Consider the following 22,068-nt stretch of genomic DNA (forward strand, 5'->3'; position numbering starts at 1 on the left):
ATCCTGCATCCTCAACTGCGCTGACTGCGCAACCTCGTTCCCAGGGTCGCTCCAGGGGGCGGTAAAGATGAGAGATCCTGGGAACGAGGTTGCTGACTGCGCTGTTGTGGCAACGGGGTCCTAGCCTGCGAGGGAAGGGGTGGCTATGGTTGCAGGCTGGGTTGCATTGGAATGACTAACTTAGCCACTTGGCCTCCAAAACATCAAAGATGGCGGCCTTCAAGTTTAGTGCAAAGTATTCCCTTTAAAAGAACGTTCTTCCTTAGCCTTGGAGGTCTTTCGTGATTTCAAAACAAAAACAAGGACTCTTTCGAATGCTTGGATAACTTAAGTGACGATTCTTGTGCGATCAAGAGGATCCAACACTCCAAGAGAAAGGCCAGATATTTACCATCTTAATATTGCTCCACTGGTCATTTGTGTTTTGGTTGTGATCGTCAAAATACCATGTCTTCTGCATTCTTCTATGGGATTTCTCGCTTATGTAGAGTATCAAAGAGACTAATAGGGTCTCATTTCTCTAAAATCGCTGGCGTAAGAGCAGCATCGAATGCGATCAACTTCAAAGCTATTGACGGTTTTGTCGATAAAAATAGTTCGGCATTTCTTTCACGAGCATCAGAAAAAGCCGAGATTCTTAGGTCTTTTACGGAATTTACGAACGTAGCGCTTTTAGGAGGCGGTGAAAAAGCCATCGAAAGGCACACAAAGAGGAACAAAAAACTTCTTGTGAGGGAGAGACTTGCTAAACTCTTAGATGAAGGGACAGATTTCCTGGAGTTATCACAACTTGCTGGTCTTGATCTTGAGTATGGTAGCGTTGCTTGTGCAGGAGTCGTGTCAGGCATCGGGCAGATATCCGGGCAGCTGTGCGTTATTGTTGCAAATGATGCAACAGTAAAAGGAGGAACCATTTATCCAATTGCAGTTAAAAAGCAACTCAGAGCCCAGGAAATTGCTGAAGTGAACAAACTTCCCTGTGTATTCCTTATTGATTCAGGAGGGGCATTTCTTCCCTTGCAGGTACATTTTGCAATTTTATTATAATTATGGCTACAATAAGTCACAGACATGTTGAGACACAACGGTTTAATTGCCGCGGAGCGAGTCTAGCGAGTGAGCAGAAACATAATCACGATTTAAGAAGAATGTATAGAAGGGGGTACAAATTCTCAAATTCATCACTCTTTACCAGAATGCATTGCATATAACCAGAGTGCACTGTGTCACTTTTTACCAGCGTGCATCGCACCACGAACAGGATTCCAGTGAGAAAGATAAGTGGTAATGTTTTTGCTTGGATTTACCTGTAAAATGCTATGAAGGTGATTGTGCTTGACTTTCACAACTCTTGCTTTTGTTCTTAATGCAGTATGTAAAAGTTTGTAAATCTGGACAATTAATTGTGACATCTTAATTTTAAACTTACTATGTCATTTCTTAGTAATCTAGTCTCCTTAGTCGAATTCTTAAGTGAAGAGAAATCTTCGTTATGCATCACGATGGACGTGTCCTTGACATAGTCTGTCAACATTCGAGACATTTAATGCGTACCAGTACAGACTTTATAAGTTAAAATTCTGCTCCTACAACTTCCACATCTTTCGGTTTTGTGCTCTGGTAAAGGGGAGGTTGATGTGTATCGTTTTACGTCCAAACATAGATGATATCACTATGTGCTTTCTTGTCTTGATACCTGGTCAGACCTTGCCATCGATGCATTATCATGCATGAATTTGATGCATACAAGGACAGATTTTAAGTTACACACCACGAATTGACACTACTTTAAGAAATAAAGGTTAATGTAAGTCTTAGAACACGCAGATAGATGAATCACGGCGTAAAATATGTCAGTATCAACAGAATATGCCACAGCATTACCGTCTTTTAGATACCCTAGTATTCTATTTTCAAGCGTCTTGAAAACATTATCCCCCCTTTCTGCTGCAGTCCTTCAGTCACTACACAACACTGAGTTGGGGTTCCAGGGGGTATCAGAGAAATATCACTAAATGCATATGAAATAAATTAAAGGGCTAAACATCATAAAGTGTCATTTTCCTAAAAGTGCCTCAACTACTTTTGTTGTCTGTTGTACATGTACAGATCAAGTTTAACCAAAGGAAATCATGATTGTGATGGCACTTGGATATCTGATCTTAATTAGCACAGATTCTTATGATTTTATTTGTCTGTTTTGTCCTTAGTTTTAGTTTTGATTGAGAAGATATATCAAACACTCAAGATAGTGTTTGACCGCATTTCCAAATGCCTCAAAGTTCGTCAAAAATACTTCACTATGCACCACATTTTCAACTCTCTTCTCAGTGTTTAGAAATGTGGTCAAACTTGGTCTTGCGTGTTTGATATGTTACTTCTAGAATTTTTACATGGATATGTTATGAAAGGGCTAGAAAGACAATCATATTCATGTGATAATTTTATTCCCCATTCTAAGCAAATTATTTACCTATAAAACAGGCTGAAATATTCCCTGAAACTGGTGGTCACGTGTTTTACAATGAGGCAGTGATGTCAATGAATGGTGTTCCAACTGTAAGTTAAAGATACATACAATCATGTAGTGTTACTTAAGAAAGCAAAGTAATGATAAAACATTTCAATTTCAATTGGTTTTTAGTCCTTTGAAGTTTTAACTCCTGAGCAAATTGTTCTTGGATATTGACTGCTTTGCTCAGTGGAAGGCTATCATGACATCCTTAAACGTTGATTCAGAAGTGAGAAGAGTCCTGTTCTGTCTATACCCTTGGCTTGAGTTTGACGAACCATAGTACATTGTTCTACATGGTACATTCTTTCCTTCGTCATTGTCATCCTGGACTTGGTATTCCATGTGCAAATTGCTTAGTTCAATGGTATAATAATCGTATTTGGTCAATTCATACTATTTAAACTTGTTTATTCATAGAATCATTTGTATCTCATTACATCACTTCCAAAGCACTTGCTCTCCGAAAAGTGAAAACACTTAACTCAAATATCCTTGATTCTCATTACAAAAATGCATGTGATCAAAACTGGTTAAAATAGGAATTTATATGTGAAACAAAATGCAGCATCCACTTTCACTAATGAACTCTTTAAAACCACAAATGGGGACCCTGTCTGTTGGTTTTTTTTTTTTTTTTTGTCGGCGTATTTTAAAGATTTAGGTATTAGGAATAGTAGAATAAAATTGCACAATTATGAACCTGAAGAGTTGGTTTTATCTAACAACAGATTCTCCCAAAGTCAGTCATACAAAAGTAAATATAACATTAAGGAGAATTTGTTCTGATCTTTTGGCTTGTTGTACACAGATCTGTGTTGTCTGTGGATCATGTACTGCTGGTGCTGCCTATGTACCTACAATGGCTGATGAGGCTGTTATTGTTGACAAAATTGGCACAATATTTCTTGGTGGTCCTCCATTAGTAAAGGTACTACTTCATTAATCAAGAGATTTAATATTATAATTTTGATCTACAAAAACTCGTATTAAAATATTTGTTTTGTTAGAACATTACTGGGCTTTTTTTTTTTTTTGAGAAGTACATTATTTCAAGGAAACGATGTTCTAAGAGAACGTGTATTTTAGTTCAGTCAGCTGCATATAGTGTACATTGCTCTTTGGGTGAGGTGACCTGCAGACCCCACTGCCATGTCAATGAGCAATCTTGTTCTCAGGGTCTCACAATGAGGATACCAATCAGGATACCAAATCTTGAGGAAATCAGGAGAAAAAATTGACAGAAAGTTTGAACATTTCACACAGTATCTATTTTACTATTTGTGGTAGTTTCTCAAGAGATAGCTGAGGAATTTTACATTAAATTGAATGGCAGAATTGAATCGTTTTGATTTGTTTTCTAGGCTGCCACTGGTGAGGTTGTTTCTGCAGAAGACTTAGGTGGTGCCATGATGCATTCTAGGTTGGTATAGATTAAATTTGTATGATGTGTACTTGAACAAACTAATGTCAGTTTCAATGGTTGGTATAAAGTCATCTGATGAGGGGTGGCCTAAGCTTATATTGTGGTTGTCTGGGATAGATTTGGGCCAGTGTGTGTAGCAAGTTCTGCATGCATTGTGGTTAAATTGCATACTACCTAACTACTACCGGTAATCAATAAGTGGCTACATGTATGCCTGTTTTACTTTTAGTGTTAGTGGATGTACAGATCATTTTGAAGAAGATGAAGAAAGTGCATTGGAAACGACAAGAACTATTGTTGCTACATTGAATACAGAGCAGTCTGCCACTCCATCAGGTCAGCCTACAGTCTTAAACTTAGCATCAAGAAATTTTATTTTGCTGTTAAGGACCAGAGAGGTTTCAATCAGTCAATCAGTCAATCAGTCAATCAGTCAATCAGTCAATCAGTCAATCAGTCAATCAGTCAATCAGTCAATCAGTCAATCAGTCAATCAGTCAATCAGTCAATCAGTCAATCAGTCAATCAGTCAATCAGTCAGTCACTCAGTCTGTCAGTCAGTCAGTCAGTCAGTCAACCAATCAATCACTCACTTGCACAATCAATCTGTCAATCCAACAATCTGTCAATGAATGAATGTATTAATCAATCAGTCAATCAATCATCAGTCAGTCAGTCTGTCTATCCATCTGTCTGTCTGCACATCCGTCTGCAGTCAGTCAGTCAGTCAGTCCCTAGTATTCTAACTTGCACCTTTCTGTCTTGTCAATGTTTTTACAGATGTGCAAGCTCCCTTGTATGACAGTGAAGATCTCTTAACATTGGCACTTTATGATAGTACACAATATCCTATATACCAGGTAAGGAAGTCCAGACTGCTGATAAAAAGTGAAGTTCACTTAAACATTTCTATAGATTATCCCTTTCTTATTCTGCCCTACTCAAGTTATTAAATTCTCTTGATAATGAAATTTGATAACGGGCTTCAAACTATATAGCGTCTCTATAAAGCCTGCTGAAAAGAACTTTGAAAGATTAATAAGGACTCAAAACAAGCGCCTGTCCAAACAAATTAAAGAAAAAATCTTGTGTAGATAAATGTGATTATTATAGTCATTTATAAAAAAAAATATACACCTAACAGTCATGTGACTGAATTACGTGTGGAATTTACATAGTGAATTACATGTACAATAAAAAAATTGTCCAAATGAATTATATCAAGACTAATTTACAAACTAATTACAAGGTAATTTAAAAACTATTTAGGCCTGGAGACGTTCTTATTGCAAATTTGACTATTCCGTTTAAACTTTCGGGTTAGCCTGACTCGTCATGTAGCTTACATCTAGTAACTTCTGATGAAAACCTATTCAGTCATTAGTTGTGATGGGAGTTAGGGAGGGAGGGAGTTAGGGAGGGAGGGAGGGAGGGAGGGGGTCTCATGACATATTTCAGGGATATTTAAGTAGTCATTTGAGGTTTAGTTGAGTTCATGCGTGCTATTGTCTAATTCTTTAATCTAATAAGAAAAAGTGCGAAGGGACTGGAAAGTTACCGAGGGAGAAACTAGGGAGAGGAAGGCATTCAATTTCAAGCCGTTATTTTGCCCTTAATTGGTACATTAAAGACACTGTATTTAGAAGCTGTGTTGACCATACATATGTGTTTGTTTTATTCGGTACATATGTAGATATTAGCACGGCTTGTTGACGGGAGTCAATTCCAGGAGTTTAAGACTAGATTCGGAACAGCACTTATAACAGGATTTGCACGTATTTATGGGTAAGATTTAACGACTTGCGCTCTTTGTCGCGTTTTTGCTCCAAGTTCCAATTGTAAGTTTTCTACGAGGTATGCACGGTTCTTAATAAATCCTTCCCTCTGGAAGCAAAACCTTATAAATACTTACCTATCTTACTTACCCACCTCAGTTTCATGGAGAAAATTGGTACTAAAAGGAGCTTTGTGCATCTTGAAAAGCCTAGCCTAAATTTTTCAAGTTCGTCGTTTGTAATCCGTGTTAATCTTCTCCATTCTTGTTTCTTTATGGTTGATTATTATCTCTTTGGTGTTTTTCTATCTTAGTTAACTGCTATTTTTAGACTTCCTTCAATTCAAAGGTAATTTTGTGTATGGCCCAAATAACTCAAAATACCGAGACTGAGTTCCTTTAACCTTGGTTGAACATAAAAAATCCACGCGTGATACAACGATGGGATGCTGATTATAGGGGAGGGGAGAGCGAAATATTGTCTGGACGTGTTCATATTGTCTATTATATTCAAGCTCAAAATATCAATTCTCCCTACTTATTCTACAGATTTCTCTTTATGTCTGTTTGGAGAATTTGTCGGCAGATCAAGACATCCTCCTCCAGCTGACGTTTTTCTTTATTATTAGTTTCAATGGAGCTGTGTACCAGAGAGTGCTTCTAAAAACTTGAGCCCAAATTTTTTTTCAAGTTTGTGGTTCGCATTAGGTCTGAATCCTCCCCCATCTTTGTTTCTTGTTGTTTAATATTACCTCTTTGTTAGGTTTTCGATCTTACATTTGCTGATTTTTTCCCTTCAATTTGAAGCGAATCTTGTACATCAAAGAAAATTGCCTTGTTAGCATATCATGACATGTCTGGCTTCTCTAAGATGAAGTGATCTTTCTCTTGGCTAACTTAATATGCTAATGTCTGTTTTTTAACATTTTCATTCTTTAGATACTTGGTGGGAATTGTCGCTAATAACGGTTCATTAACTTCTGAAGCTTCCTTAAAGGTAACGTACAGCATAAAACATTTGCGATATCGTTGCCTGGGACAACAGGCATAGCGCCGCCCACAATGCTATTGTATTTCGCGGACTACAGACCGGAAAAAAAGAAGAACAGCTTGCTTTGGCAAGCTAATTTTTCAGTATGTTATTCCATTTTTGTTTGTTTAATTTACCTGAATGTGACATTTGCAAAGCGTCGAACTAAAAGCAAAAATGCATCAAATGGACGTAAAATATACACAGAAAAACTTCTATTCTTTTAAGATTTCCGATATCGCAACTTACATTGAAAACTATCAGGTCTGCCTACTCAGTGAAAGATATCACTGTGCTAATTGTTTGTCGCTATTTTACTAATTTAATTCTCTTATTCAAAATTTATTTTCTTATTCGTTTAAATCATGTTATTTTCATCTTACTGTGTGGTACAATTTTCGCGGTTTTGCATCTTATAGCAATGAAACTGTTTGTCCAAAGCTAAAGAACTTTGTTAGAAGCTTCCTCTTTTTGGCGTTGTAATGCTAAGAACAGCAATTTCTTACTTAAGCTTACTAGCTATCATTAAAGTTGGCATGTGAGGCAGTAAGTGAATCAATTAATTTTATTAAATTTTTGTTAAAACAAGCTCCATACCTAAATGAATCGTGATAAGACACGCAGAAGGTGGAATAATCTTCCCTTTACAAGGCATCAATCGTTGTATATTTTACACTCTCTTTAACATTGCTGCCTAGCTTTTTTCTGCTTCTTTTAACAGCGTCAATGTATGCCATTTTAGCCATAGGTTTCTAGTTTTTATTGCGTGCCTGATTAAAAATTTAATTCATCTAGATTAGTGTACCCATCTTTACTTTTCAAGCGTGTTCCCTATTTATAGAATACGATGAAAGCTTTTGAACTTTGAAAACTTTATCTTTTCCAAAGCATATCAGACATGGCACCTGTTTTTTTTTTGTTTTCTTTCTAGCTGAGTCGAAATTAAATTAGCGTTCAGTTCTATGTGCCCTGCTACATACATATGCTGGCTATACCTCGCAGCGTGTCCCAAACTTCTCTCCTAAGAGTTTTCAATCTGAAACAATAAAGAAATGGATTCAATGTTGAGTTGATAAACACCAAGGTCATTGTGAAGTTTACTGCAGTCTCTACTGCTGTGTCTCGTCCGTGAAACGATGCTATGAGAAGAACACACATGAAAGGTAGTATGCAAAGCAGAAAAACAAGGTATACAAGAAACATGGCCATTGACAAATGTCTGAAACGAACGGCATCGTCTTTGCTTCTTTCAATGGTGTTTGCTCGTGAGTTCGGGTTCTCTTGCGAAGAAGCGGTCCTTAGGTGTAAAACAGCTGCAGTCTGTTGTTGAATTTGTAAATGATGTCTTTTGACGGTACGGGAGATCATGATGTAAGCGAGCAATGTTGTAGTCAAGAAAATGGCAAAGCCAACAGACCCAATGAAATAGTAAACTTTTAAGCTCGTAAGCCAAGCTATGTCGGCACTCGCGCTTAGAAGCCACGTGACATAGAGAGCGAGCTTGACTCTTTGAAGCGTTAGGAGTTCTTTGTATCTGAGATGAAAATAAAGAGCAAGGACTCGCTCCAAACTTATGAGAGTCACAGTGAGAAAAGAAACTCCCGATAGCTGGTTAGAGATGAGCACAAACGAAATACCAGCTACACAACTGAGCTGTGAGCGTTTATACAAACCAGCCACCTTGTACAGCACATAAGATGGCTGTGCCAGTAGCCCCACTCCGAAGTCAGAAACCGCCAAGCCAAAAAGAAGGTAGTACATAGGCGAGCGGAGCGAGGAAGCTCTCCAAATTGACGCGATGACCAGCGCATTTGTAAAGACCGCTGTTAAGGAAAATATGGCATCTATCGCAGAATTTACAATGTAGATAATATCCAGTGTTCCTCGTGTCTCTTCGAGGAATCTGTCCAGTAGCGGACATGGAAACAACGAATCAGCTTGGTAGGTCTTGTTCGCTGTTGCGTTATGACTTGTTAGATTCATCTTTTCCCAGCGCAATATTTGGGCCTCGACTACCTTGTTCCGCTTCTTTGAGCTGTCGTGTTGTGAACTTCACCGGATGAACTCTGCCAACCATAAACTGAAATTCGGAATCAACTTTTCGCTGACGTTTATAAGTAGTTATGAGTTGTTTGTTTGAGGGAACCAATGGAGAACTTCCTATATCGACAATATTGATTGATAGTGAAATTGCTTCGCCTTTCGGGAAAGCGCATCTGATAAAAAATGCTATAAAATTAACTGTAAGCGCACATGAATCTTTGAGCTTCTCGTAATTGCAATTAAGTCAATTCTAAATTAGGTTTAATTTACTTTTTGGGTTTTACATGTCAAGTATTGAAATTATTTCTATGTAGTTTTTTTCTTTGGGTTTTCACATTCAAAACGTTCGTTGCCTGGAGATTAATTGAAGTCTCCTGGGCTGTCCACCTGGTTTAAAATCTCCATACAGGATTTGCTAATTCTGAACCCAGGTGGGATCTCAAAAGCTTTGAACAACCTTAAAATAACTTGATGGCTCAAGAGAGTACAAACGTAGTGTGGGTCGGTTTGACATCTGTCAGTTTAACTGGCTGTGAAAATGTTGATATTCGCAAATAGATAGACTGCTGACAGCAGGTTTTTAGTGCAAAGTCCGTAGGACGGAGGGCCATTGAAGTTAGAATATTGGGAAAGATACTTTAAGGAGACGAAATACTAGTTCCTGATCAAAAACCTGGCCCTCAGATGTCAATATTTTCGTCAGCTGGACACAATATGACGACGTACTAAAAGACGGTAACAGAAATCTGTTGAACTTTTCCATTGTTAACTTCGTGTAGGGGTAGCCGGGGACGTATATGAACTCCCTTGCAGGGTAGGTGAGGCAAGTGGCCTTTGAAAATACAAAGAAATTGCCTCTTTCCTACTCCCCAGAGATTTCTTTGGTCCTTTGCACTTACAACGAAAGCAGAATTGAACTGCGAAATCTACAAATCTAAAAGAAAATGCTGGATAAGTCAAGTCAGTTTTTGTCATCAGAGCAGCCCTGTGAGCCGAAAAGCGTGGATGTCGCCTTGAATATAGCAGGAGTTGAAAAATACGCTCGGAAAACTTGCGGTTGTAGTCAACCTGGAGGCCATTCGGTAATTCGAGTTTTGAACGGAAAGGAGCGTTAGTGACGGTGGAAATTTTTGTCCTCTGTGGTTGGTGATTCTCAAATCAGTTTGAAATAGTGTCGAAGACACCTTTTAGCTGCGATACAGTTGGCCGTCAGCTGTTCTTTGCTCGCTGCTGTGCCGTGAAACGGACTGGAACATTCGCATCGGAAAGCAAGGTTATGTGTTTTCTTATTTTAACTGATTTTAATGTCGTGATGTTTCATTACTGACATCAATCAGTGTGTCATCAATTATTTTGAGACTGAGAAAAGTTGAATTTTTTAAATAAATTAATTTCATAAACGTTTTGTTTATTGGGTTTGTTAAATTCGAGATAACGCAATGGTTCTCGGCCTACCAAGACCAATTTTGTGTTTGGTTTAGTCTCGCTCAACTGCCGACTGAGACTGCTCGAGTATTTTTTCTGAGTCATTTTCTGGAAACGAAACGGCTTTATCTTTCTTCTTCTAGCTAGACTATGCTTCTCGTACCTGTTCAATGCATCGACAATACTTTTTTGTACCTTATCTTTTGCCCAATCATGTAAAATATTATCTAAATTCTCAAAACTTTCCGCCATTTTTAAACACGGTGGGAAAAACTTTGTAATGATGACGTCAATCGTGCGTCTGTCCTCTAATAGATCATAGGCGAGAACCAATCAAAATGCGAGAATAACTTGGGTTATTATATAAATACTTTTGGAGAACGCTTATGTCCAAGTCATTATTTTTTATGAACACGATCTTTATGTCGTTGGCCTATTATTTATAATTAAGTGAAGCTTGATGACTTGGCACTCTCCGTTCGGAACCGCTCGTTTCTCTTAAGGTCACTTACACGAGTGTTTAACAAATTGACGTTAGTTTTTCATGTGTCTGTCCTGTTATTGATCACGAATTTCGTCATAACATTGTCAAAGTGGCTGTGGATCCACGAGGCGATAGCCGAGTGGATCCGCAAACTACTTTGACAATGTTATGACGAAATTCATTGTCAATAACAGGACAGACGCATTTAAAACTGACATCAATTTGTTTTTTACGATAACAAATTGTCAAATTGTCCGCTCTCGCTCGTTGACGCATCCCATAAATTATAAATTCATGTGTCTGTCCGTTTATTGACAATAAAAATTAGCCAATGAGCGGGCGAGAATTTCTGCAGTTATCGTAAAATTAGCCATCGCAAGCGCGAAAGGGTGGTATGGCCAAGTAGAGAATGAGGCGAGCCCATGTCTCGTCCCATTCCCCTTTAGGCTGACCCTAGCTGAATTTGTCGAGAAAATCAAACTGCCAGCAGTCTAGCAAATAGACAAAGCTTTGGTTCGCCCTACTAAACGTCACAAAAATTACGTTAGTCATGTTAAGTGATGACAAAGGTAACAGAATTAATCCCCTATATAGACCTTACTACCACAGCAACCCCTCTCACTCTGTTAAGTCTGGAAGTTTGCAATCCGCCGGCTTCGTTCTTAAGTGAAAGCTCAGTATTTTTCAGCTGTTTGTAACGACAGCCACTTCATATTTACATATTAATTGATGGCCGCTGCAACTTGTTATCATTTCGGCTTTTGTATATCGACATTTACAATGAAATGAAACCATCAACTGTAAAGCAGGACATCGACAACTTAGTCCCCGCCTACACTACGCTGGAGAAATTTGAAAACGCAGCTTTATTTCTATGGTTAGGCCTACCGTCCACACTAATCCGTCACGAAAACGGAGCTTTTCGAAAACGCTCTTCAAACCGGGGAATTTGAAAACGCCAGCTTGAAGGGAGATATTTTGAAAACGGAGCCAGTCGGAGACGATGACGTCACGATAATCACGTGATTTCCCTGATCGAGTTTTCCTCAAACACAAATCCAAAATGACAGGTGATTGATGCGTTTTCAAATTCCTTCGGCGTGCTGTGGACGGAAAACATTTGATGCGTTTTCAGAGTGAAACCTCCGTTTTCAAATTCCCCTAGCGTAGTGTGAACGGGACCTAAGCTGATTACAGATTTTTTTTTTTTTGATGCAAGACTAAACTTGAAAAATTTAAAGATAACTTTTGGTAAAATACTCCATGTAAGTAGTTCAGTGTTCGATTTTTTTCGGCCGACTATTTCAAAGAAATTACCTTCCAAGCTCTTCATTCCTGGGAAAGGGCGATGAAATATTAATTTCTCCTTAAGATACCAACCCATTGCCAAATAAGCAGGTGAGAGTTAAGAAAATCAACAACTCAGTAAGTAATTGACACAAGTTGCATTAAAAGGGAAATATAGCGACTGACAAGGCTTGGCATGAAAGAGAATAGCATCGTAGTCAGTCGAAGAGAATTTAGCTTCAAAAGTAGTTTTGCTGCGTCGGCGAGTTCGAGTAAAACACTTGTTTGTAACAGAATGAAGAGTTGATGAGATAATTTAAGCTTAAAATAATCGAAATTTTATTTCGCCGTTTTCTCCTTAGTTTTAGTTTCGACTGATGTAACATATCAAAAGGAGAGACAGTGTTTCATCGGGATATCCAAACACCGAGAAGAGAGTTGAAAATACGACGCGCAGCGGAGTATTTTTGACGAAATTCGAGGTAATTGGATAGCCGATGAAACCACCGACTCGAGTTTTGATATATCTTCTCAATCGAAACAAAAACTAAGAAGTAAACGGAGAAGTAAAATCGTCAAAATCTATGCTAATTAAGACCGGGTATCTAAACCTCCTTTACGGTTGTGATTTTCTTTGTTTTAACTCGATGAATTATTAATGAGTTTGAGAAAAGATATATCAAACAGTCAAGACAGTGTTTGACCACATTTCCGAACACCTCGAAGTTCGTGAAAAATACTCCGCTGTGCGTCTTATTTTCGACTCTCTCCTCGTTGTTTGGAAATGTGGTCAAACATGGTCTTTCGTGTTTGATATATTACTAGACCACTCTACTCATCACGTGTGTTTTATTGCAGGGCGCTCATTTTGTGGAGTTGTGTTGTCAGCGGAACATTCCTCTTATTTTCCTTCAAAACACTTTACCTCAGGCCCCGTCCAACTTATCAGTAGAGGCAAACGCCTGCTTGATTAAAGATCAAGCAAAAATGATGTCAGCGGTCGCCTGTGCTCAGGTATGATATTAGTTTATTCAAAATACGCGTCACAAATTGAGGGAACGAATAATTAACGGCTAATTTTGTAACCAGTGCTTCATCCAGAGTACCGACAAACTCCAACAGTAATCCAAAGGAATGGAAAGATTATACAATCATAGCGGCAAAATAATTACGTTTGGAGGTCATATCAATTTGACATAGTGAGAAAATCAGTTGCGAAAAATAACATTCTCATGAGGAAAAATAGGCATTGCAGATATCGGCATGCACGTGGAAAGGACTTCAAGAATCATTTGATGCATACTAAAATGTATTAGATTGTGTTGCAATATAATATCAAATGAAGATTGATTGTAGTCGAAGGTACGGGTAAGTCAGAAAGTGATGAAAGTTTTTACAACATCTATGATCTCGTCAAAAGGCAAATATATAGCCTAGTGTGCCTTGCTTTCAGATAGAGGAATGAACGACGAACATAACACAGGGCAAGCGAATTAACAATAGGCCATGTCCGAGGTACCTTGTGCCTCTGTTTCAGAACGAGTACTCGTGCAAAACCTTTCTTGTGAAAATGAGTTTGATTTTCACGAAAATGAACTTGTAGGGGAAACACATTTCCATAGGAATGTTGTCGAACGAAGACTTGTTTTGACGCCGAGGCAAAAGGCAACTCGGAAATGGACTATTGGTTCATGCGTTTGCGTGCATCGTCAAATTATTACGCCCATTAAGAGCTGGGTGAACACAAAAGGAGGTTTAGTGTAAGAGTTGATTAAGGGGCAGCCGAAAGCAACTCTAGTTTCTTCAGTGCTCTCCAAACTTCCACAGTGCATCATATAACGCGATGATGCACAGCTTAAAGCTTGAATCAATTGTTAACTTATATTCCCAATAGAAAGTGATAAATTTCCCTGGCGAAGCAAGGTTAACTTGGCTCATGCTATAAGCGCGCATCATCGGATTATGATGTACCCTTATGTATACCGAGGCTTTGCCAGCTATTTAACAATTATTCGCCTCAGGCTCAGTGAATATTGTCGAATAATCCTCGAGACGAAGTCGAGGGGATTATTCGACAATATTCACTGAGCCTGAGGCGAATAATTGTTTCAGTATAATTTCAGAGCTGAACAACAGAGAATAACGGACTAAAACATAAAAACACAGACGCCATTGTTCGTGTTCATACACGTATGTAGCCGTATAGTTTTAATAATAAGTTTCCATGTACATCGATTGTGAATCAGTTTACTCATCGAGTTCGGCAGTAAAACAGACAAGCGAAACACTACGAAAAATAAATTCATCCGTTACCTATGTGTTATCGCTGCTGAATTCATTCACAGTTGTCACCATCGTCTCAAAATGAGTAGCTTTAGTTTTGAGAAAAACAGATTTCGGTCAATCGATCTAACCTGCTGGCGATCAACGTAACCACTGCGTTTACGATTCTTAAATGCCTTGAGCAGGAGTTCTTGAAAAGATTTTTGGTCCAAGTGCGCCAGCAGTCATTTTGAAAATTCTCCATCCTTTCAAATATCCTGGAGTTACAGTGATGTCTTCCGAATAAATGAAAAATTCATTCAGCAACTGCCCGCCATGTTTACTTGTCGAGATAGCAAAGGTGGCGAGCTTAGTAGCCAGGCCTCGAAAATGTTATATAAACCGACTGGCGCGGTGAATATAACGTCATATAAGGAATCGCTCAACCAATCAGATTGCTGGAAACTCTTTGTTCAGCTCTGAAATTATACTAAGTTATAATAGAAATTTAAATCGCCTTCACATTGCTACTTTCTTTGATACGTTGCTCTTTCCTCTATGGGAACATCCGAAGCGCTCGAAATAAGAAGAAATCCGTCACGTTTTGGTCGTAATCTTCGGCTGTTAGCCGCAGAGGAATCCCGTAGCGTTTCCTGAAGAATCAGTAGCCTTAAATCAGTTCTACTTTTGAAGAACACACAAGTGAAGTTATTGAAGGTCAACTGCGTGGATGCCCTGTTTCTTCAAGTCTTACTAACTGGTTCTACATTAATTAGGCAATTGATTTTCGACAGGTCCCAAAGATTACTGTAATTATGAAGGGCAGCTATGGACCAAGCAGTTACACAATGGTAAGATTACTCATAAAGCCACGGTTTCTTTACGTTTCAGTGAAACAGATCTTTGTTATTGACAAATAAGTGCACTAGAAGCTTTATTTCACGACATAATTTGTGTTCAACTTTGTAGACTATTATTTTACTATTTTCCATCAAGTTAAATAGAGGATATTACATGCCCGCGCGTGGATACGAATTTTATCTTCGAGTGTTCAACTCGATATCTCACTCGTTCGCTGCGCTCACTCGTGAGATATTGAGTTGAACACGGGAAGATAAAATTCGTATCCACAAGCTGGCATGTAATATTCTGTTTATTATATAAACACACTAATGACGACGTTTTTGACCGGTAACTTTTTACGAAATAGAACAACCATTGCACCCCCTCTCCCGAGATCCAATCTGTAGCCCCCCCCCCCCTCCCACCACCACCCCCGCTATTTGTGGCTTGTTAAATGCTTAATACTTTGTGTAAGAAACTTAAAGTGCATTTTTCTCAAATGTTTACTTTTGTATCGACTGACTTCGCGCCAACATTTCTACTTTGCAAGGTTATTAAGTAGAATTCCTGAAACTTAGGCTAATCAAAGACCAATGGTGTGGTGATGATATAAACCAAGAAATCGTAACATTTTAACTCTGTCACGTGACATGAGATGATTTGTCCACTGGGTGTTGTATAAAATAAGGTTATTTCCAAATAAAGCCTGTAAAAAGCACTGAAAATAAGAGTTAACTGTCAAAACTTGGGTTCATTGCACAGAACAGAAACTTACACGATATGTTTATTTGACAGTCAAATCTTGTTTTGTAAAAGTGCAGGAAGTGTTGGCGTCAATACGGTAAAACTGGCTGGCTGTGGCTGGTTTCCATATCAACCATTTTGAGTAAAACTTTCAAAATTTAATTTCTCTTCTTGAGTGCAATAGCACACAATTGATCTTTCTTCACCATATTTAAACAAAATTTTTGGTCCATGTTAGGGTACCATACCACCTTAACTAAAGAATACAAACGCGCGTGGGTTTTGATTGGTCGAGTGGACGCTTACAAGGAAAACGCGGTTCTTCTGACGTCACGGAAATTTCCCCGGTTTTGATTGGTACACTGAACGATGCATTTTCTACCATATGGAGAGGCAAACATAGAAATTGAACAGGGAAACAAATTCATAGGAAACCATATTTTAAGTTCATGGTGAATCGAATGTCGCTCTAACTTATCGTTGCATATTACCTCTTCTATTAACAACACTTCTCGTTGTCGTGTTTTTTTTCTAGTGTGGACGCTCATTTGACCCTCATTTTCTATTCACTTGGCCCACTGCTCGGGTTGCCATGGATACAGTTGACGACATGGTATCTATGTGTTGTGCTGAGGTAAGCGATACATGAAAAAAAATTTTTTTTTTTTCTACTAAGGCTATTAACTTGCTCGATGTCGTTATTTGACCACAACTACCAGAAGTCATTTCGTTTCTCCGTTAGTATTCAAATTTTGAAACCACACTGAGATATAAATAACAATTGCGCCAATTAGCGTGAGAAAAAAATCGAAAAGGGTTCTGGTACTTGTAGTCCAATGACGCCATCAGTTTAAATGAGAAAAGGTTCTAGACTTGAAGGTTACTTGTTCATGTAATTTCCCTGACGTATCCTCTCTCACGAAAATCAATGCATCACGTAATCTCGTACTAGTTCTCGCTCTGTTTATCGCTGTGCGACATTGGGTTTGAAGTTATGTATAATGACACGGGGCAGTCTTACTCTTGTTATTGTTCTGATTGTAATTCTTCTGTAGCAGGAAGTAGATGGTCATGAAATGGAAGAAGAGAAACGCCAGACATTGAAGGACAAGTTTGTAAAGAAGTAAGAGTTATCAAGCCTGATGTGGCAATTTGCGCAGAGAACTTCAGAGCGTATTTAATGTAACAGAACTGTCATTGATGGGGCGCATCTTCTTCGTTAGAATTCACTGGTCTGTTGTAATACAGTGTGGCTTTTTCCTAGAACGAATAAAACGAGAAATAAAAACTGGGCGAAGTTATAAGAGCGACTTCATGTTTTCCAAGTTCGCCGATGCAACAGATGAAAACCTTGAACTTCGGCTTTCGTAGGTTGCTTCAATTTTACCCAATCATTATCTAAGCCATCCTTGTTTTTCTTTGCCTAATTAGTATTTCCTCGATGTCTTTCTACCTCAGGGAACTATCATTCTAGGGTGACATTAGACTTTAAGACAATTTTTTGCGTCGCAACATAAATTGTTTCTTTTGTTGTTGAATAAGGTTTGAGAAGGAATCACGCGGCTACTATGGAACTGCTCGTCTATGGGATGACGGCATTATTCTGCCTCAAGACACGAGAAAGGTAACGTAGCGGTGTACACTTGTGTCCAGGTCGTTCATCTTCTCGTTGACTCACAGCGTAGGGTTTTTTTCCCTGCAGGTCCTGGGTCAGAGTTTACGAGCAGCCCTATCTTCATTCCCCCGCAGACAAGCGCACAAGTTTGGAGTATTCAGAATGTAACTCAACCTTCATAGCTTGTGATTTAATATCCATACGAAAAGGCATTCACAGTTTCATTTTATGATCACAAATTAGTTAGACAGAGCATCTTGGGAAGGTTGCAACTCTTCTTTATCGCAAAAAGGTTTGCGTCACATTCTTAGCAACTTCACTGTGGCAACGCCACAGTGGTATATTAAAATAATTGACAACGTGTCACACAACATTACTAAGACATGTCTTTTATTTCAACATTCTGTATTTACTGTAATAACCTAGTTATCCTTCCAAAATGCATACATTGCATAACCCTTAGGTATAAGAAAACCGTCAATAGAGGAATCTTTGTTTACAATATTTGCCTCATTAGCAGATGATCGAGCTACAAAAAATATCAGTTCTAAATATTGAAAGGGCACAGCACGATTAGCTCTGCTTAGGAATTTAAGCTTGATGTATCGAGTACTTTTTGTGCGACGCAGGTTTACTACAAAACTCAAAATTTTACAGGGAACGAATGGACTCATTGGCGATTTGCCCCGCGGAAATTTGAGAGTTTTGAATGCCAATATGTCCCTCAATGTAGTTTTATTACACCCAAATTGCAGAGCTAAAACTTTCATCATACACTAAGTTTCACAAGCTGTTTAACTGTTTGAAGTGAATTCGTTCCTAGCACGATGCCTTCTCAAAGCAAAGTCGTATGCCAATTTAATTCATGAGGCAAAAATGTAAACAATGACTTCAGCAACGCCAGTTTTTAAAATTATTTATTTTTCAAAATACCCAATGGGAGCTAATGGGTTATACTACAAAAGTATTGGTTTCAGCTGGTTTTTAGTGCGTATTACCGCTGTACAGTTTTACTGTGATTTCTACGAGTTAGACTGGCATCCAGGTTCCCTAATCAACAGGGTTGGGTAGTTCAAAGCCCGATTAAGCCGACCCAGGATTAGCAAGAATTTTAATTTCAGGTTTGTAACTTTGCGGTGAGATTTTCTATTTATATTGTTTGGCCTTTTGTTTTGAGTTTAAATAATCTCAAACTACACAAAACATAGGCAGTGAAAAATCATTTTATCACAATCGGCGGAAAATCCATTTTTTTATCAACAATGGTATAATGCCGTAGTAAAGACCCTATCAGATATTCTGGGCGAAGAAGGAAATTTCTTGTTCCTTCCTGAATTTAGGAAGAAGTATAAAATAAAAACAAACTTTGTACGTTATTTTGGGTTGCGCAACGCCATTCCAAAGTACTAGAAAGAAGCCTTTAACCGCGACCTTGAAAACGAGTCAGTTAGCACAGGACAGTCGACAGATCCTTTAAACTTTTCATTTTGGACTTGTCAGCAAGCACGCTCACTTTATCTCTATAAAACGTTGCAAAAACCTACATCCCAAGCTCGTCTAATTAAGGCCGGCTTTACTGATCGGAGCATCGCGGTATTATACATTCTCCCTTTTAAAGTCACCAAAAACATAAAACTCTCAATGTTTCATTTCAAAATAAACCACCGTATTCTTTACACTCGCGACAAACTTTTTAGAGCTAAAATTATCGAAAATGATGAATGTCAATTCTGTGGTGTAAGACAGACCCTAGAGTATCTGTTCGTAGAATGTCGGCACGTCCATTCTTTCTGGAACCTTCTTGCCTCTTGGTGGAACTCTTGTAACTTGCCCAAGGTAGCTCTGACGAACAAAGCTAAAATATATGCACATCACCCCGAGAAGCTATCTTTCCGCGCTGTCAACCTTTGCCTGATAGTAGCCCGTTACTACATCTATACTGCAGCCAAAGAAAGTGAATCCTACAGCATAACAGCGTTCAAAGTATTGCTAAAAAGCAAACTATCCACGGAGTCACTAAGCGTTCGAGCATCCGTGAGCTTTTAGATTTTTGTATATAGCATTCTATTAATTTTATATGTAATAAATGTCAAGCATACGTATAATGAGTATTGTAAGCTACGGTATTGTGAATAATATCAGTAGTGCAAGTTGCGATAGTATTGTGAGTAGTAGTAGTAGCGTAAGTAACGGGTGTATTGGAAGTAATGTCAGCAACCGTGTAAGTGATATTCGTATTGTAAGTAATGTAAGTACTGTAGGTAATGTTAGTATTGTTAGTATTGTATGTAATTAATTTACGATTAAAAAAAAAAAGAAAATCTTTCACTTCGGATAACCTTTAATCCTAGGTTAGCGTTAACCGGCTTTCGAACAACCCGACCCAGGAAATCACAACGATGTCACGCACTAACTTGCCAAATAAAATAAGATGGTGCAATAAATAATGTGCTATAAAGAGACGAGAAATACTCTAGTAAATCTGAAGTCTGTGATATGATATCCAGTTAAACATTCCATGTTTTTTTCTTACGATGTTCGTGCAAGCAAACGTTATAAATAATTTATACTTATGGTATTATACCTGTTCAACAAGCTACTACGTGAAAACATAAAAAAAAAATTAAAATAAAAAGAGTTAAATATTGACCAGACAGTTATGAATAAATATTCACTCGACTGCGACCTCGTTCAACCGAAAAGCCACAGTCTTAATAAGATGCACCCTACCAATGATCTGCTATTTGAAAAGTTATAGTCTTTCAAGAAATACTTTCCGTCCCGCTCTGTACTCGACCCGTTACCCGCGGGTAAGACTAAGAAAAGTGCCCGTAGAAAGACGTTCCCAAGGTCTGTGTACTCCCCGCCAAGCAGACCCTGGAAACAAACTTAGCTACGACTACGCCAGTGAAGAGAACCATTCGCGGTTTTCTAAGTTTTTTCATGGTTTGTTGGGTCTTTATACCGTCTGAATTTCCCTGTTATTTTGCCTGAATTCCAGGGATCTCGAGAGGTAATATTGTTGCCTTTTTGCACCGTATTGAAGCGGTTTTGTGCCACTTTGTGTTTTCCCGCGTTTTTCTGTTTTCTTTCAAACGGAAATGGCCGCCACAGACAACGAAGATAGTACCACGGAAAAAAAGCAACGTGAGCAAGAGTCTAGCACTCTCATCGCTGTGCTAAATAGTATGAAAGCTAGCATCGATTCGGAAAACAGCTTGCTTCAAGAGCTAGTAAGTCACAAACGGTCATCTCCTGACAATGAAACAAAAACATCCAAACGAAGGGAATCTTACACGGCTTCACAGAAAGCCAACGCAACGTCCTCAGAGGAGGATGAAAACAATGCTTCAGAGAAAGCAAATACACAGCATCACCATGATGCAAGTAAGGCAGATGCCCTAAGTTTGTTTGGAGGTGGTGATATCGATGAAATAGAGGATACCGTCCTCGAGGATAAGGAGGATGGAGACTCTGCGTGCGCTAGTTTGTTGTCTGCAATCAGCTCTTTCCTGAGTTGTTCATAGGGCACAGGTCCGCCAATTGCAAGTGGCCTTGCTGAGTTAGTAAATGGGAAATTTCATTAATGTGGAGTATTCTGTGGAGAAGAGAAAGGAAATTCTCCAGAAATATAAGAAGCCAAGTAATTGTGACAATGTGCTTGTTCCCAAAGTAAACGAGGAAATTTGAAGCAAACTTCCGGCAAACGCCAAACGTTTAGACATTAGAACTTCATCATTACAAGACACACTTGTGAAAGTGTCAAGTGCTATTATTTGCACAACTGATAAGCTTCTCGAGCACAGAGAAAAGAAAACCATCCCCAGCTACAAGGCATTGATAAACCCCTTGTTGGATTCTGTGCCGTGCTTTGCTAGGTCATGTTTGTACAGAGCTATCTTACAAAAGAAGGGATGCCTTAAAACCCTTCTTGCATCAGGATTTCCGTCTAGCATGCGCCAGAACCAGAAAACCAGGGAAACTCCTTTTTGGGAATGATTTAACTAAAACACTTCAAGAATTGAGAACCACTAATAAGATCATGACCAATTCTGATGCCAGATACTGCAAACGGAGCACTGGCCATTCTAAACAAACAAGACAGTAACAAATACCAGCAGAAGCCTTTTTTAGTGAACAGAGGGAGGACTTTCAATCCTCCCAAATCAAAAGCAACTCAGGGCTCAGCCTCATTCAAGAAAAAGCTCCCCAACACTTAGAGGTTTTAAAAACTCAGGTAAGTAATTTTCCTAGTAACGTCAAGGATCATCTGATACCTTATCTAAGGCTGAAAGTTCAGTCCTTTAGAGCTGGCCAGGTATCTTTATTTTATGAGAAATGGACGCAATTGACCTCAGATCCTCATACCTTGCGTGCAATTGCTGGTGAAACAACTGAATTTTCTTCTTATCCTATTCAGCTATCATGTCCTCCCAACTCCATCTATCTAAAGATCATGTTGCTCTTGTTGAGGCAGAAATTTGCTCACTGAAAGAAAAGGAAGTTATTGCCCCGTGTTATCATGAGTTAGGAGAATTTATATCTCCTATATTGTCAGTTCCCGAGAAAGATGGTAGTGTGCGACTCATTCATAATTTAAAAAAGTTATACACTTTTGTTGAA

At 38.7% G+C, this 22,068-nt stretch overlaps 2 protein-coding genes and 1 pseudogene across 3 annotated transcripts; 2 read left to right on the plus strand and 1 right to left on the minus strand.

Annotated features, from left to right (window-relative positions):
- Nucleotides 1-126: 126 nt before the first annotated feature.
- LOC110069617 (putative methylcrotonoyl-CoA carboxylase beta chain, mitochondrial) lies at nucleotides 127-19,766 on the plus strand. 2 transcript variants are annotated; one of them, XM_020777148.2, is made up of 14 exons: nucleotides 127-1,023; nucleotides 2,485-2,559; nucleotides 3,324-3,443; nucleotides 3,877-3,935; nucleotides 4,168-4,274; nucleotides 4,719-4,798; nucleotides 5,632-5,723; nucleotides 6,652-6,709; nucleotides 12,840-12,995; nucleotides 15,038-15,094; nucleotides 16,366-16,464; nucleotides 16,889-16,953; nucleotides 17,373-17,454; nucleotides 17,533-19,766. In XM_020777148.2, the coding sequence occupies exons 1-14, from the start codon at nucleotides 448-450 to the stop codon at nucleotides 17,611-17,613; spliced, it is 1,707 nt and encodes a 568-aa protein (XP_020632807.2). In that variant the 5' UTR covers nucleotides 127-447; the 3' UTR covers nucleotides 17,614-19,766. The 2 variants fall into 2 exon arrangements, with proteins under 2 accessions (XP_020632807.2, XP_020632800.2); XM_020777141.2 differs by having other exon boundaries at nucleotides 128-1,023; nucleotides 16,886-16,953.
- Nucleotides 7,303-8,790, minus strand: LOC110069633 (melanocyte-stimulating hormone receptor-like). The gene has a single exon (XM_020777159.2). It carries the CDS (start codon nucleotides 8,723-8,725, stop codon nucleotides 7,715-7,717), a length of 1,011 nt encoding a protein of 336 aa, XP_020632818.2. The 5' UTR covers nucleotides 8,726-8,790; the 3' UTR covers nucleotides 7,303-7,714.
- Nucleotides 18,382-20,099, plus strand: LOC149114170 (uncharacterized; annotated as a pseudogene).
- Nucleotides 20,100-22,068: the final 1,969 nt, after the last annotated feature.

Source organism: Orbicella faveolata, unplaced genomic scaffold (genome assembly GCF_042242905.1).
Source record: "Orbicella faveolata isolate gen_17 unplaced genomic scaffold, um_ofav_v1 contig_14, whole genome shotgun sequence".
Lineage (NCBI taxonomy): Eukaryota > Metazoa > Cnidaria > Anthozoa > Scleractinia > Merulinidae > Orbicella > Orbicella faveolata.